We start from the raw sequence: 13,849 nt of genomic DNA, 5'->3' as shown, positions 1-13,849 counted from the left end.
CTTTTTTTTTTTTTTGCAATTTCTTGGGCCGCTCCCGTGGCATATGGAGGTTCCCAGGCTAGGGGTCTAATCAGAGCCATAGCCACCAGCCTATGCCAGAGCCACAGCAACACGGGATCTGAGCCGAATCTGCTACCTACTCCACAGCTCATTAACCCACTGAGCAATGGCAGGGACTGAACCTGCAACCTCATTGTTCCTAGTCAGATTCGTTAACCACTGCGCCATGACGGGAACTCCTGTTTGTTTGTTTTCTTTTTGGTTTCCTTTGCTGTGCAAAAGCTTGTCAGTTTGAGTTATGAAGGATGGCCATTCTGACTGGTGTGAGGTGGTATCTCATGGTAGTTTTGATTTGCATTTCTTTAATAATCAGTGATGTTGAGAATTGTTTCACGTGCTTGTTGGCCATCTGTATATCTTCCTTAGAAAGATGTCTATTCAGGTCTTTTGCCCATTTTTCCTTTGTGTTGTTGGTTTTTTTTTTTTTTTTGCTGTTGAGTTGTATCAGTTGTTTGTATAATTTTAAGATTCAATTAGGTCCCTTTGGTTTATTTTTGCTTTTATTTCTGTTGCTTTGGGAGACTGACCTGAGAAAATAATTGTAAGGTTGATGTCAGAGAATGTTTTGCCTATGTTCTCTTCCAGGAGTTTGATAGTGCCTTGTCTTATATTTAAGTTTTTAAGCCATTTTGAGTTTATTTTCATGCATGGTGTGAGGGTGTGTTCTAGTTTCATTGATTTGCATGCAGCTGTCCAGGTTTCCCAGTAATACCTGCTGAAAATACTGCCTTTTTCCTGTTTTATGTTCTTGCCTCCCTTGTCAAAGATTGATAGACCATAGGTGTCTGGGTTTATTTCTGGGTTCTCTATTCTGTTCCATTGGTCTGTATGTCTGCATTGTTACCAGTACCACAGTGTCTTGATGACTGTGGCTTTGTAATAGTGCCTGAAGTCTGGGAGATACCTCCTGCTTGTTTTTTATTCCTCAGAATTTCTTTGGCAATTCTGGTTTTTTTGTGGTTCCATATAAGTTCTTGGATGGTTTGTTCTAGTTCTGTGAAAAATGTCATTGGTAATTTGATAGGGATTGCATTGAATCTTTAGATTGCTTTGGGTAGTATGGCCATCCCAAGGAAGATATACAGATGGCCAACAAACACATGAAATAATGCTCAACATCACTGATTATTAGAGAAATGCACATCAAAACTACCATGAGATACCACCTCACACCAGTTAGAATGGCCATCATTCATAACTCCACAAATAACAAATGCTGGAGAGCATGTGGAGAAAAGGGAACCCTCCTGCACTGTTGTGGGAATGTAAGCTGTTGCAACCACTATGGAGAACAGTATGGAGGGATCTTAGAAAACTATACATAGAACTACCATATGACCCAGCAATCCCACTCTTGGGCATATATCCAGACAAAACTTTCCTTAGAAAAACACATGTACCTGTATGTTCATTGCAGCACTATTCACAGTAGCCAAGACATGGAATAAACCCAAATGCCCATCAACAGATGATTGGATTAGGAAGAAGTGATATATATATATATATATATATATATATATATATATATATCACTTATATATATCACTTATATATTCTGTTTTTATATATATATATATATATATATAAACAGAATACTACTCATCCATAGAAAAGAATGAAATAATGCCCTTTGAAGCAACATGGATGGAACTAGAGACTCTCATACTGAGTGAAGTTAAGTCAGAAAGAAAGACAAATACCATATGATATCACTCATATCTGGAATCCAATATACAGCACAAATGAACCTTTCCACAGAAAAGAAAATCATGGACTTGGAGAAAAGACTTGTGGTTGACAAGGGGGATAGGGAGGGAGTGGGATGGACTGGGAGCTTGGGTTAATAGATGCAAACTATTGCCTTTGGAATGGATTAGCAATGAGATCCTGCTTTGTAGTACTGGGAACTGTCTGGTCACTTATGATGGAGCATGATAATGTGAGAAAATAGAATGTATACGTGTATGTGTAACTGGGTCACCATGCTGTACAGTAGAAAATTGACATACCACTGTAAACCAGTTATAATGGAAAAAATAAAAATCATATATTTTTTTCCATTATAACTGGTTTACAGTGTTCTATGTATATATATGTTACAGTGTTGTATGTGTATATGTATATATATACTATATATATATATAATATTAGCTGGATCTTTGACCTAAGAGAGAAAAAACCACATGCTTTTTCTTTTTCTGTTGTTCGAACAGGTGTGTACACTTTCTCTAGCAAGAGCCATCTCATCTCATTGCAAAGAACAATATTAGGGTAAGGAGAATTTCACATAAAAGATGCACAAGCTTAAAACTAGAAGTTCTATTTAAACAATTGGAATAAACTCCTGTGAAATTCACTTACTGCAGAGGGAAATAGAAGCAGAGGTTTTTAAAAACCCACTGAGATGGCATTACAACAACCAGAATGAAACCGTAGAACGTGTAATTATTTCTTATAGCTTCCATAGGACTTAGAAAGGGGAACCAGGTGAAGTAGTGGACTTATGAAGTGAGATAGGATGGATACCTGTGCCTTCTATATCTGGAAATTAAAAACAAATGGGCCATATTACCTATGGAAGAGCCTGCAAAATGCTTAAAACTCAATTATATGAAGCCCCTACATTCAACTAAAAATTTATATGAGATACATATTATACTATACTATGGGGAGTCAATTAGCAAAATTCCAAAGGAAGAAACAAATAAATTTCATAGAAGAGAGAGAAAGAGGCAGAAAGGGCTACAGAGACAGAGTCATAGAGACACATAGAGAGAGAAAGGGAGAGAGGGAGAGAGAGAGGACACATTAAAAAAGAACAGCACTCAAGTTAGCAATTAGACATGCACAGTTGAGTGACAAAACTATAAATAAAAGTACTGATTATTATTAAATTAGAATTCTGGATACCTGCATGTGGGAAGGAGGGGCCTAAGTTTGGAATGGAGGATAAGGGAGATTTTTGAAATAGAAAGCAAAGTGTTATCTTCTCATATTGGTGGAGCCACAAGGGTATTCTTATGTAATTCATTAAGCTGTATATCTTTATGTTGTTTTCTATATGTAATTATTTTTAATAATAAGGTTAAATTTTTAAAATAAAAAGCAAGTACAGGATGATGTTATAATCAAGATTGATGAGATCAGAAATACCTAGGTTGCATTTATATTGTTAAAAATAAAACAAAATATAAGGTAATGATCCAATATTGTAAGAAAAACATTAACTAAATAAAAATTTGGTTAGGATATTATACAACCATTAAAACAGAGCTTGCAATTGTTTAAAAATATGAAAATCATATTGTGAAAATCATAATGTGTAATAAATAAAAGATATGAGCAGAAAAAAATGGAGACATCACAATGATTATACTATTAGCAATATTAAAATTTCTAACATTTATTGAGTGCTTCTAAGAACTGTACAGATATCATCTCATTTAAGTTCTATTAGCAATCCATTTTATTGATTAAGTAACTGATGCACAGTTGCAGTAAAAGTTTAAGTGAAAGGATCAAAGACACAGAGGTGGTAAGTAATTAAGTCAGAATTCAACCCAAGTGGGTCCATCCAGAGCCTGAGGACATAATCACCACAACCTCATTGAATGACTGTTCTGATAAAGAATTCAAATGCTGAGTGACCATACAATTTGGTTAGCCTGGGATAATCTAACTTTAGGCTTATTGTCCTGATATGATTAGTGTTACCTCATATTCATGCTCAAGGTTGTCCAGTTTCAATAATAAATAATATGATCACCCTGCATTGAGAGCCCCTCCCAGATCTCATGCTTATAAAAGTGTAGAAAGGAAAATTTGAACTTGATTCAGTTATGTAATGAGGTGCACAGGATAATGTGGAGAAACAGAATCAGCTAGGGACATTTCTCCATTTATTTCTCCATCCAGCACTCAAGAGAATAATTAACTGAAAACTTTAGCTTCTATTAATTGCCTCCTCTCTCTCTCCACACAGGACCCTAAGGAAACATTTAAGAGAAACTTGAGTTAGAACTCTACCTGTGTCTGGGCACCTAGAGGGACATCAAGGTCCAGGTCCAGGAAAAGGCAGCCATAACAGCAGCACCTACCTGCTTTCATGAGGACACTCCTGCTAGAATATCTACAAGAATATCTGGGTGGGTAAAATCACAATGACACAACTGGCTTTTTTTCCCCCTTTTTTTTCTTGTGACCATGCACTCCTCTGCACTCAACCCAGAGGCCTCATGTATCCAGTTTCAATGATTATTTTTCCTTTTTTATTTTCTCACAGTAACCATGTCCCTTCACCCTTATCCCAATGGGATTATTTGAATTATAACAGAAACTGAGGTGTTTAAGTCTAAAGAGAAATATTTAACATTGAATTTCATATATTAGCAAGTAGGTAGCATGAGGAATGGAGGGCATAGAGGATCAGGATCTAGGCTAGCAAAAGCTAAGAGAATTGAGCCCCTCCAATCCAGCTCTACAACAACTGCCAAAGGTCTATATGAAACAGGCCTAATTTAACCTCAAATAAACCTTTTTAGAAATGTTCTACTATAATTATTCTACTAGTTTTCAGATGAAATAACTTAGGAAAAAACTAACAATCTCTTTAGAGTCATAAAGTTCACAGACAGAAAAGCCACATCCCCTCACAGCTTTGTGATATCTAAGGCCATGCTTTTAGTCACTAAAATATATATAAGAGTTGTTTCCTGTTAATAATATCCTAAAATTTCCCAAGTATATTTTAAGAAGGGCTTTCCAAATGTTAATATACTTTCTTTCACCTTTATGAGAGGTTGATGGGTTAATAATGAAAAATGTAATACCCTCCTTTACATGTGGGAAAAGCAACACACAGAAGCATTATTTAGGGGCAATGTTAACCAAGGTTATTTCTTATAAAACAATTCAATATTTCTCTTTATTCTGTGTTCAGTGTGGTTTTAGGCAGTTTATTCCAATAGAAATTGGGGTAACTTGACTTAGAGATTTATTCTCTTCTTTCCCTGTAGATCCTAGGATCAGCGAACAATGGCTGGGGGAAAGAACAGTACAACAATTACAAAGTTCATTCTCTTAGGATTCTCTGAATTTCCAAAGCTCACTGCTGTCATCTTTTCAGTATTCCTAGGGATCTCCCTCATGACAGTGTCCTGGAACATGGGCCTTATCATGCTTATCAGGATGGACTCTCATTTGCACACACCTATGTACTTTTTTCTCAGTAACCTATCCTTGCTGGACATCTGCTATGTTTCCACCATAGCCCCAAGAATGCTCTCTGATTTCTTCAAGAAGTATAAATTCATCTTCTTTATGGGATGCACCATGCAATACTTCTTCTCTAGACTGGATCTCACTGAGTGCTGTCTCCTGGCCGCCATGGCTTATGATCGCTATGCTGCCATTTGCAATCCTCTCCTCTACACAGCCATCATGTCCCCCACCCTCTGTGTGCAGATGGTGGCAGGATCTTGTGTAACTGGATTCTTTGGCTCATTCATTCAACTATGTGCCTTATTTCAGCTCCATTTTTGTGGACAAAATGTCACCAATCATTTCTTCTGTGACCTGCCCCAACTGCTAATCTTATCTTGCTCTGACACCTTTTTCTTTCAAGTCATGACATCTGCGCTCACAGTGATCTTTGGGCTCACATCTGTCCTGGTTATTATAATATCCTATGGTTATATCATTGCCACCATTCTGAAGATCACTTCATCTGAAGGCAGGTCCAAGGCCTTCAATACCCGTGCTTCTCACCTGACAGCAGTAACCCTCTTCTTTGGCTCAGGTATCTTCATTTATATGTATCCTAATTCTGGTGATTCCCTGAGCCAAAACAAGTTGGTATCTGTCTTATACACTGTTATAATTTCCATGCTAGATCCAGTGATCTACAGTCTAAGGAACAAAGAAATCCAAGATTCCCTAAGCAGATGGAAGAAGACAATCTTTTCCTGGTGTTACTAATTATGGAACTTATTTCAGATGAACAGTGTAAGAGAAATGTCAACTAAAACATAGATCATGAACTCTCCTACTTTCAGGCTGAATTATAGTTGCTATAGCCTTCTGTTATAGACCAGGACTGGCACAAGGACAAGAAAAATGTATAAGCATCTAGAAGTTTAATATATCCATCCTTCATCAGTGATGATCTAATACATCAATGGGACAAGCAATCCACAAGTATTTTTGTAGCTGGTCAGCATGGTGTGACCATTCAAATTCAATATTCCATCCCTACTGAGCTTGTACTACCTCAGGGACCAACAATGCCAGTAGTAGTCAAGGCTGTCAGGAGAAAAGCAAGCCTCCTCATAGCATCTCACTTTAGGTAGGACAAGAATTATTATTAGTACCAAGAGATCTTTTTTTTTTTTTGGCTACACCCACAGCATGTGAAAGTTCCCAGGCCAGAGATTTAACCTGTGCCACATTGACCCAAGCCACTGTGGTGGAAGTATTGGATCCTTAACCTGCTGTGCTAAGAATGGAACTCCCTTGAAAGACATTTTTATGAAGAATTTCCTAAATAATTAGGTTAGTTCTCACATTTAACATATTCTTTCATCTATGGAAATTATGAATTAATTTCTTCATTTACATATTTGTTCAAAACAAAAAAAAGAAAGAAACCCATGAGATCAAAAGATTTTTTAATGTCACATATGAATAAATGTGTTGTAATAAGAATGCTTAACTTGGGTGTCATATTTAAGGTTTGGTTGATCAATGCCTTATTAGGGACCCTTAGACAATTCCTTGTCCTTCATTGCTATAGAGTCATCTTTGTTCTTCCTTCTTCACTGTGTAACCAGAAAAGGGAATCAGAAAATGGTACTTTGTTGGTGAGGTTATCCAGAACCTGATTTAGGCACCTCCAACAATGTCTTCATGTTCCTTTTTATCTTTTAAAGTAGATCAAGACTCCTTTAGGAAGTTTTTTCTCAATAACTAACAAGGGGGAAGTAGGTGGTAAAATCAGCTATAAGAAGATGAACTTCTGGTGCATAAGAAAGTCTAGATTTTCCCATTTCCCTTTTAACCTTGGTTGGAATTGTTGCAAGGAATAGAGAAATACTGGAGAATTGAGGCTGGGACAAAAACACACTCCCATTGTTTATCTTCTGATAGAATTCTGATTTCTATAATCTTAGGCCAGAAATAAAAGATGTATTCAAGAGAGTATTCCTGGTAAGAGGTATCATGTACATTTCCCCTTTTATGTTCAGAAGAGAAAATTCAAAATCCTCACAAGAATTATTTAAGAACTTAAAGCAAACCTGTGTACAACTATAGACACTATAGCTTCGAAGATACTACCTCTAGGACTCCATATTCCTGGGGGGAGAATCTGATTTCACGGCACTTGGAGGTGAAAAAGAATGTTCTTTTGGACAAAAGCTGAGTTACAGTTATTGGATAAGATTTTTGTCAAGGGAAGTTGGATATAGGCCTGTAAATCTAGATTTCATCTAATGTCTTTTTCAGCATTAACATCTGTTGTGATCCCATTCAGACTGCCCTCAGCTTTAGCCTAATGATAAAAGACATTAAATGAATGGACTAGAGTTGAGAAAGAAAAATAACTCCATAAATGTCACACAGTTTTCTTGGTTGAATCTTTAATATTTTTATGGTCATAGAGAGTTAAAACCTCTGAAGAGGAATACTTCTTTTTTTTTTGCCTTTTTGCCTTTTTGCCTTTTTTTTTTTTTGCCTTTTTGCTATTTCTTTGGGCCGCTCCCATGCATATGGAGGTTCCCAGGCTAGGGGTCGAATCGGAGCTGTAGCCACTGGCCTACACCAGAGCCACAGCAACACGAAATCTGAGCTGCGTCTGCAACCTACACCACAGCTCACGGCAACGCTGGATCGTTAACCCACTGAGCAAGGCAGGGACTGAACCCGCAACCTCATGGTTCCTAGTCGGATTCGTTAACCACTGCACCACGACGGGAACTCCTGAAGAGAAATACTTCTTTGAGTCAATGTCATAGCCAGACAATGTCATAGCCAGACAATGTCATAGTTAACCCTAATTACTGAATATTAAAAATCTCTTCAATTATGAAAAAATAATCCTCAGAAAGAGTGATTTGGCCTTGAATTGAGAGGAGCCTATTTACATTGACTACCAAGATCCCTTTTATTCTGACCTTCAAATTACATATAAGATAGGAATGTATAGAATAAATATCTCTGTGGAGGAATTTCTCATGAATGACAAAGCTTCAGAGATTAATTTATCATGAAAGAGTCCCAGTAATTAGACTCTGGGAAAGTACTGTGTGCTTGCTTCTCTTTTTATAACTATACGAGATTAACATTTTTATCTTAGTGCTCTTTTTAAAGAAACAGAGGTAACTTGTGTAGAGTTGCTTTATGGGAAACATAATCTGCAGCTATTAATTCTCTCATGCAATATCTTCTGGGTTTCTAGGCTGCATCAGGAATTTAGCACCATGACTGAGAACAGACATGCTCTGAGCTATGGAGTAGTAAACCCTATGTTTTAAGATGTTACCTTTTCCTTGCTGTGTTAGCAAAAGGGGATGGGGTTTGGTAGGTTCTAGGACCCTGGGCATAGGCTAAATGCTCCTAATTCAGCATTGATTGCTGATGGATTGTTCTGTTTGTCACTATGCATTTCAATTATTTTATATTCAAGTTTGGAAAATGATGCTTTATACTCCCATATCCCACTTTACATAAGTGTTCTAATACTTTATTTTTGATGATAAAAGTAGATGTCAAAAAGTAAAGAGAAAACTGGGGTTTGAAAAAGGTTCCTCTTTCCTAAATTGAGACACATTGGCAGGAATGGATCAGAGGTTGCTATACTTATTGCAAGAGCAGCTTCAGAAAGATTAATATTCACCTGACATTCAGAAAGTCATTAGAGTCATTTTTATCCAAGGGCTTGACCACAGCATGGTACATAGGTCACAGAATTTTAAAAATGGTTGAGGCAATGAGCATCAAATTGGATTTCTCAGAAAACCAAACATCAAATTAGAAAACTACCTTGGGATCTTTCCTAAGAATTCAGAGAAAAAGTCTGAAGAGATGACTATGATCAGCCAGGTGGTGAGTCATGAGGAATTGCTTCAGTAGATCCAATGTAATATAATAGGAAGTTCAAAAGGCAATAACTAAACAGATGTAGACAACAGGATGGTTGACTTCTAAGAAAAGATAATTCCTTTGATCTGAAGAATATTGAAAACTTCCCTGTTTCAATCAAGTAATGTGTTTGTTAATTCCAATCCAAATCCCAACAGCATTCAATGGTGGTGGTAGAGGAAATGGTGAAAAGAATTTTGTAAAATGATACTAATGTTCCACTAGGAAAATAAAGGTTGACAATAACATGAATATTTTGGGGAAAAAAAAACCCTCATAAGTAATGGCTTGTGTCCCTAGGTAGTCAACTTATACAATAATTTAAACTATGTGGAAATGGTACACAAGTTGAAAAGTAGAACAAAAACTCTATTTTAAAAAATCTAGATAGATTAAAATTAATTTTTAATAAAGGAAGCCCCTACAAATTGTTGAGAAAAAGACTATTAAATTTACAATTTTGAGATTAAATATTTCAGAATATAAAAATAAGTTTGAGAGTTCTTGTCATGGCTCAGTGGAAACAAATCCAACTAGCATCCATGAGGACACAGGTTCTTCCCCTGGTCTCTCTCAGTGAGTTAAGGATCTGGCATTGCTGTGAGCTGTGGTGTAGATCGCAGATGTGGCTCAGATCTGACGTTGCTATGGCTGTGGTGTAGACCAGTAGCTACAGCTCCAAGTGGACCCCTAGCCTGGGAATGTCCATATGCCATGGGGGTGGCCCAAAATAGCAAAAAAAAAAGAAAGTAAAGGAACAAATGATGTTCTAGAAAGGGTTAACAATTTGATGGAATTTTTATTCACTGTCTTGAAAATTAATCAAATTATTACAAACTCCACTTAAGGCTGAATTACAAAAGACAAGATAACTCTAAGAAAATAATGAAAAATAGCTCAAAGTCAAAGTAATCAGATAAATGCAAATTACAAGAGCTATCTCTGCCACATTTCACCTGTCAAAATAATGTAAGTAATTTAAAATAAAGTATTGAATAGAATTTAATTATTCTGAAAGATCCTTAATCTAATGTTCCATTTTTTCAGGCCTGGTTAAATCCCTAACACTCACCATAAAATTAATTATTTTCTTTCTTTGGGGACAAATTGAAATTGACAGTTTGATTATTATGTGAATTTTACCAAGATCAACATGTTCATTGTTCTGACGATCTATTTCACCTCTGGTAACCAAATGACTGTGCAATGTTTTAGAAATCTGTCAATCCCACCAGAATAGTAGCAATAGAAACATCTTCACCATGGAGAATATTTGCTTATTTTTCAGGATGATAAAGATAATGTCTGGAGGGGGAAATGGGCAGGCTGCCAGCAGCCCTTTATATGACTGTATATATTTTAACATTAGTGTTCCTTGGGAGTTCCTGTTGTGGAATAGCAGAAATGAAGAATTAATATCCATGAGGATGCAGGTTCCATCCCCGGCCTAGCTCAGTTGGTTAGGGACTCAACATTGCTGTGAGCTGTGGTGTAGGTTGCTGACATGGCTCAGATCCTATGTGGCTGTGATTGGAATGCACTGGTGGCTACAGCTCCCATTCGACCCCTAGCCTGGGAATTCCATGTGCCACAGAATGCAAAGAGAAAAAAAAAATAATAATGTTCCTCAAGTGGCACACAAACCCATATTGTGTGCTTGATTTTCCTGTGTCTGCTTCTTCATTGCCTCCATGGCACTTGAGAGAGGGCAGGAACTGATGAAAACAAAAGCTCTTGCTTCCTTCTCTCTAAATCCACTCAGGCTCAATGTCTTCTTACTAGCCAAAGCTATTGAAGTGTGAAAAGCTAACCTAGCAGCTACCACTAACTATACTGCTGCCTAGAAAATGCTTGCTATTTGACACAAGATAAACAGTAACTTATTGGAACCAATGTTTTTTAAAAATAAATTTTATAGTGAGTTATACTGTTTTAAAATGTTCTTTTTTATAGTTTAATTTTTAATTAAAGTGTAGTTGATTTACAATGTTGGGGCAATTTCTGCTGTACAGCAAAGTCACCCAGTCATACATACATACATATACATGTGTGTGTATATATATATATACACATACATATATATATATGTATGTATATATGTATGTATGTATATATATGTGTGTATGTATATATATGTGTGTATATATACACATACATATATATGTATGTATATATATGTATGTATATATGTGTGTATATATATATATATATACACATTCCCTTTCTTATATTATCTTCAATCATGATCTAACCCAAGTGATTGGATATAGTTCCCTGTGCTGTACAGCAGGACTTCATTGCTTATCCATTCTAAATGTAATAGTTTGCATCTACTAACCTCAAACTCCCATTCCATCTAATTCCCTCTCCCCTCACCTTTGGCAGCCTCAAGTCTATTTTCAATGTCTATGAGTCTGTTTCTGTTTTGTAGCTAGGTTAAAAAATATTTTATATATATATATATATATTTTTTTTTTTTGCTTTTTAGGGCTGCACCTGAGGCATATGGAGGTTCCTAGGCTAGGGGTCTAATTGGAGCTACAGCTTCTGGCCTACACCACAGCCACAGCAATGCCAGATCTGAACCATATCTGTGGCCTACATCACAGCTCATGGCAATGCCAGACCCTTAACCCACTGGGCAAGGCTAGGGATTGAACCCAAAACCTCATGGTTCCTAGTCATATTCATTTCCGCTGTGCCATGATGGGAACTCCAAAAAATATTATTTTGACTATGGATAATTTTGTTCCAAAACCACAAAACTATATCCAAAACAAATATGTTTCATAATACTAAAACAGTCAATCATTAACCCAAGCATCTTTCTGCAGTTTGAAGCAATTTCTCAAGACAATGGCTGGCGGAGGAAACAATACGATAGTCAACAAATTCATTCTTTTGGGATTCTCAGATTCTCCCAAGTTCAGAATTGTTCTCTTTGCTGTATTCTTGGGGATTTACCTCTTGACAGTGGTCTGGAATGTGGGCCTCATCCTTCTGATTAGGATGGACTCCTGCCTACATATGCCCATGTACTTCTCTCCTTCAGCATCTTATCCTTCTTCTATTTCTCCTACGTTACCTCCACAACCCCCCAAATGCTCTCAAACTTCTTCCAGAAGCCTGAATTCATCTCCTTTACAGGGTGCACCATACAATGCTTTTTCTCTAGCCTGGGTCTGACCGAGTGCTGCCTCCTAGCCGCCATGGCTTGTGATCGCTATGCTGCTATTTGCAACCCTCTCCTCTACACAGCCATTGTGTCCCCCACAGGCCCTGTGTGTGCAGATGATGGTTGGAGTCTATATAACTGGTATCCTTGGCTCATTGATACAACTGTGTGCTTTACTTCAGCTCAATTTCTGTGACCCAAATATTATCAACCACTTCTTTTGTGACCTGTCTCAATTATTAGTCCTCTCCTGCTCTGAAACATTTTTCCTACAAGTCAAGAAATTTGTGATAGTAGTGATTTTTTGGTGTGACATCTGTCTTAATCATCATGATACCATATAGTTATATTATTGCTGCCATCTTGAAGATCAGCTCAGTGGAAGGCATGTCCAATGCCTTCAACACCTGCACTTCTCACCTGACAGCAGTGACTCTTCTTCGGATCAGGACTCTTTGTCTGTATGTACCCCAGTGCTAATAATGCTCTGAGCTATGATAAGATGGCATCTGTCTTCTACACAGTGGTGACCCCCATGGTGAATCCTTTGATTTATTCTAAGGAAAAAGGAAATTAAAGATGCTCTTAAGAGGTTTAAGAAGAGAATGTTTTCCCATCATCACAGTTAATTAATGGTCCGATAGGTTAGTGACCCTGTTGACTGGAAGTTTCCAGACTCTGGAAGGGAAATGCATGTAACTTCATTCAACATCACTAATGCTCTGGCAGGATTACAACTGAGTCAAAACATCCAAATCCAGAACCGGCTGAGTGCCATGCAAAGCCTGTGGCTTCTTTGAGTCTTGACAGTAGACTCTTCTCTCTTACACCAGCAATGACTTCACAAAGCAGTTAATAGATCTTTTATTTTTTTATTTTTAAAGGTTTTATTGAAGTATAGCTAATTTATGAGGTTGTGATAATTTCTTCTGTACAACACAGTGACCCAGTCATACATATACACATATCCGTTCTTGATCAGATTCTTTTCCCACATAGATTATCACAGAATACAGGGGAGAGTTCTCTGTGCTACACAGCAGGTCCCCATTGGCCAATCATCAGTGCACATATGCCAATCCCAAACCCCTATTCCATCCCTCCTCCCCACCCCCAACCTGTCCCCTTTGGTAACCATAAGTTTTTCAAAGTCTGTGAGTCTGTTTTTGCTGTGCAAAAAAATTCATTTGTATCCTTTTTTAAAAATATTCCATGTATAGGTGATATATGACACTTGTCTTTCACTGTCTGACTAACTTCCCTCAGTATGATAGTTTCTAAGTCCAAGCATGTTGCTGCAAATGACATTATATCATTCTTTTTATGACTAATATTCCATCAGTTAATATATTAATTTTATGTACATATAACCTTCAATTTATCAGTGTTTACATACCCTTACATACCCTTTCAAAATTTCAGACTGCAGGCTTCAGAGAATGGTACTAAACACAAAGTTAGTAAATAATCTTTCTCACA

General features: G+C 37.0%; 1 protein-coding gene and 1 pseudogene across 1 annotated transcript; both read left to right on the top strand.

Moving 5' to 3' along the window:
• Positions 1-5,094: 5,094 nt before the first annotated feature.
• LOC125119115 (olfactory receptor 1440-like) lies at positions 5,095-6,036 on the top strand. Its single transcript, XM_047765975.1, has one exon. It carries the CDS (start codon positions 5,095-5,097, stop codon positions 6,034-6,036), a length of 942 nt encoding a protein of 313 aa, XP_047621931.1.
• Positions 6,037-12,051: 6,015 nt separating this feature from the next.
• LOC125119121 (olfactory receptor 1440-like) lies at positions 12,052-12,999 on the top strand (annotated as a pseudogene).
• Positions 13,000-13,849: the final 850 nt, after the last annotated feature.

The sequence above is a fragment of the Phacochoerus africanus genome, unplaced genomic scaffold (assembly GCF_016906955.1).
Source record: "Phacochoerus africanus isolate WHEZ1 unplaced genomic scaffold, ROS_Pafr_v1 Scaffold_14, whole genome shotgun sequence".
Classification (NCBI taxonomy): domain Eukaryota; kingdom Metazoa; phylum Chordata; class Mammalia; order Artiodactyla; family Suidae; genus Phacochoerus; species Phacochoerus africanus.
This window is presented reverse-complemented; position numbering and strand designations above follow the sequence as displayed.

Coding starts and splice junctions, on each gene's coding strand:
- LOC125119115 (XM_047765975.1), top strand. CDS start 5,095: ATGGCTGGGGGAAAGAACAGTACAACAATTACAAAGTTCATTCTCTTA.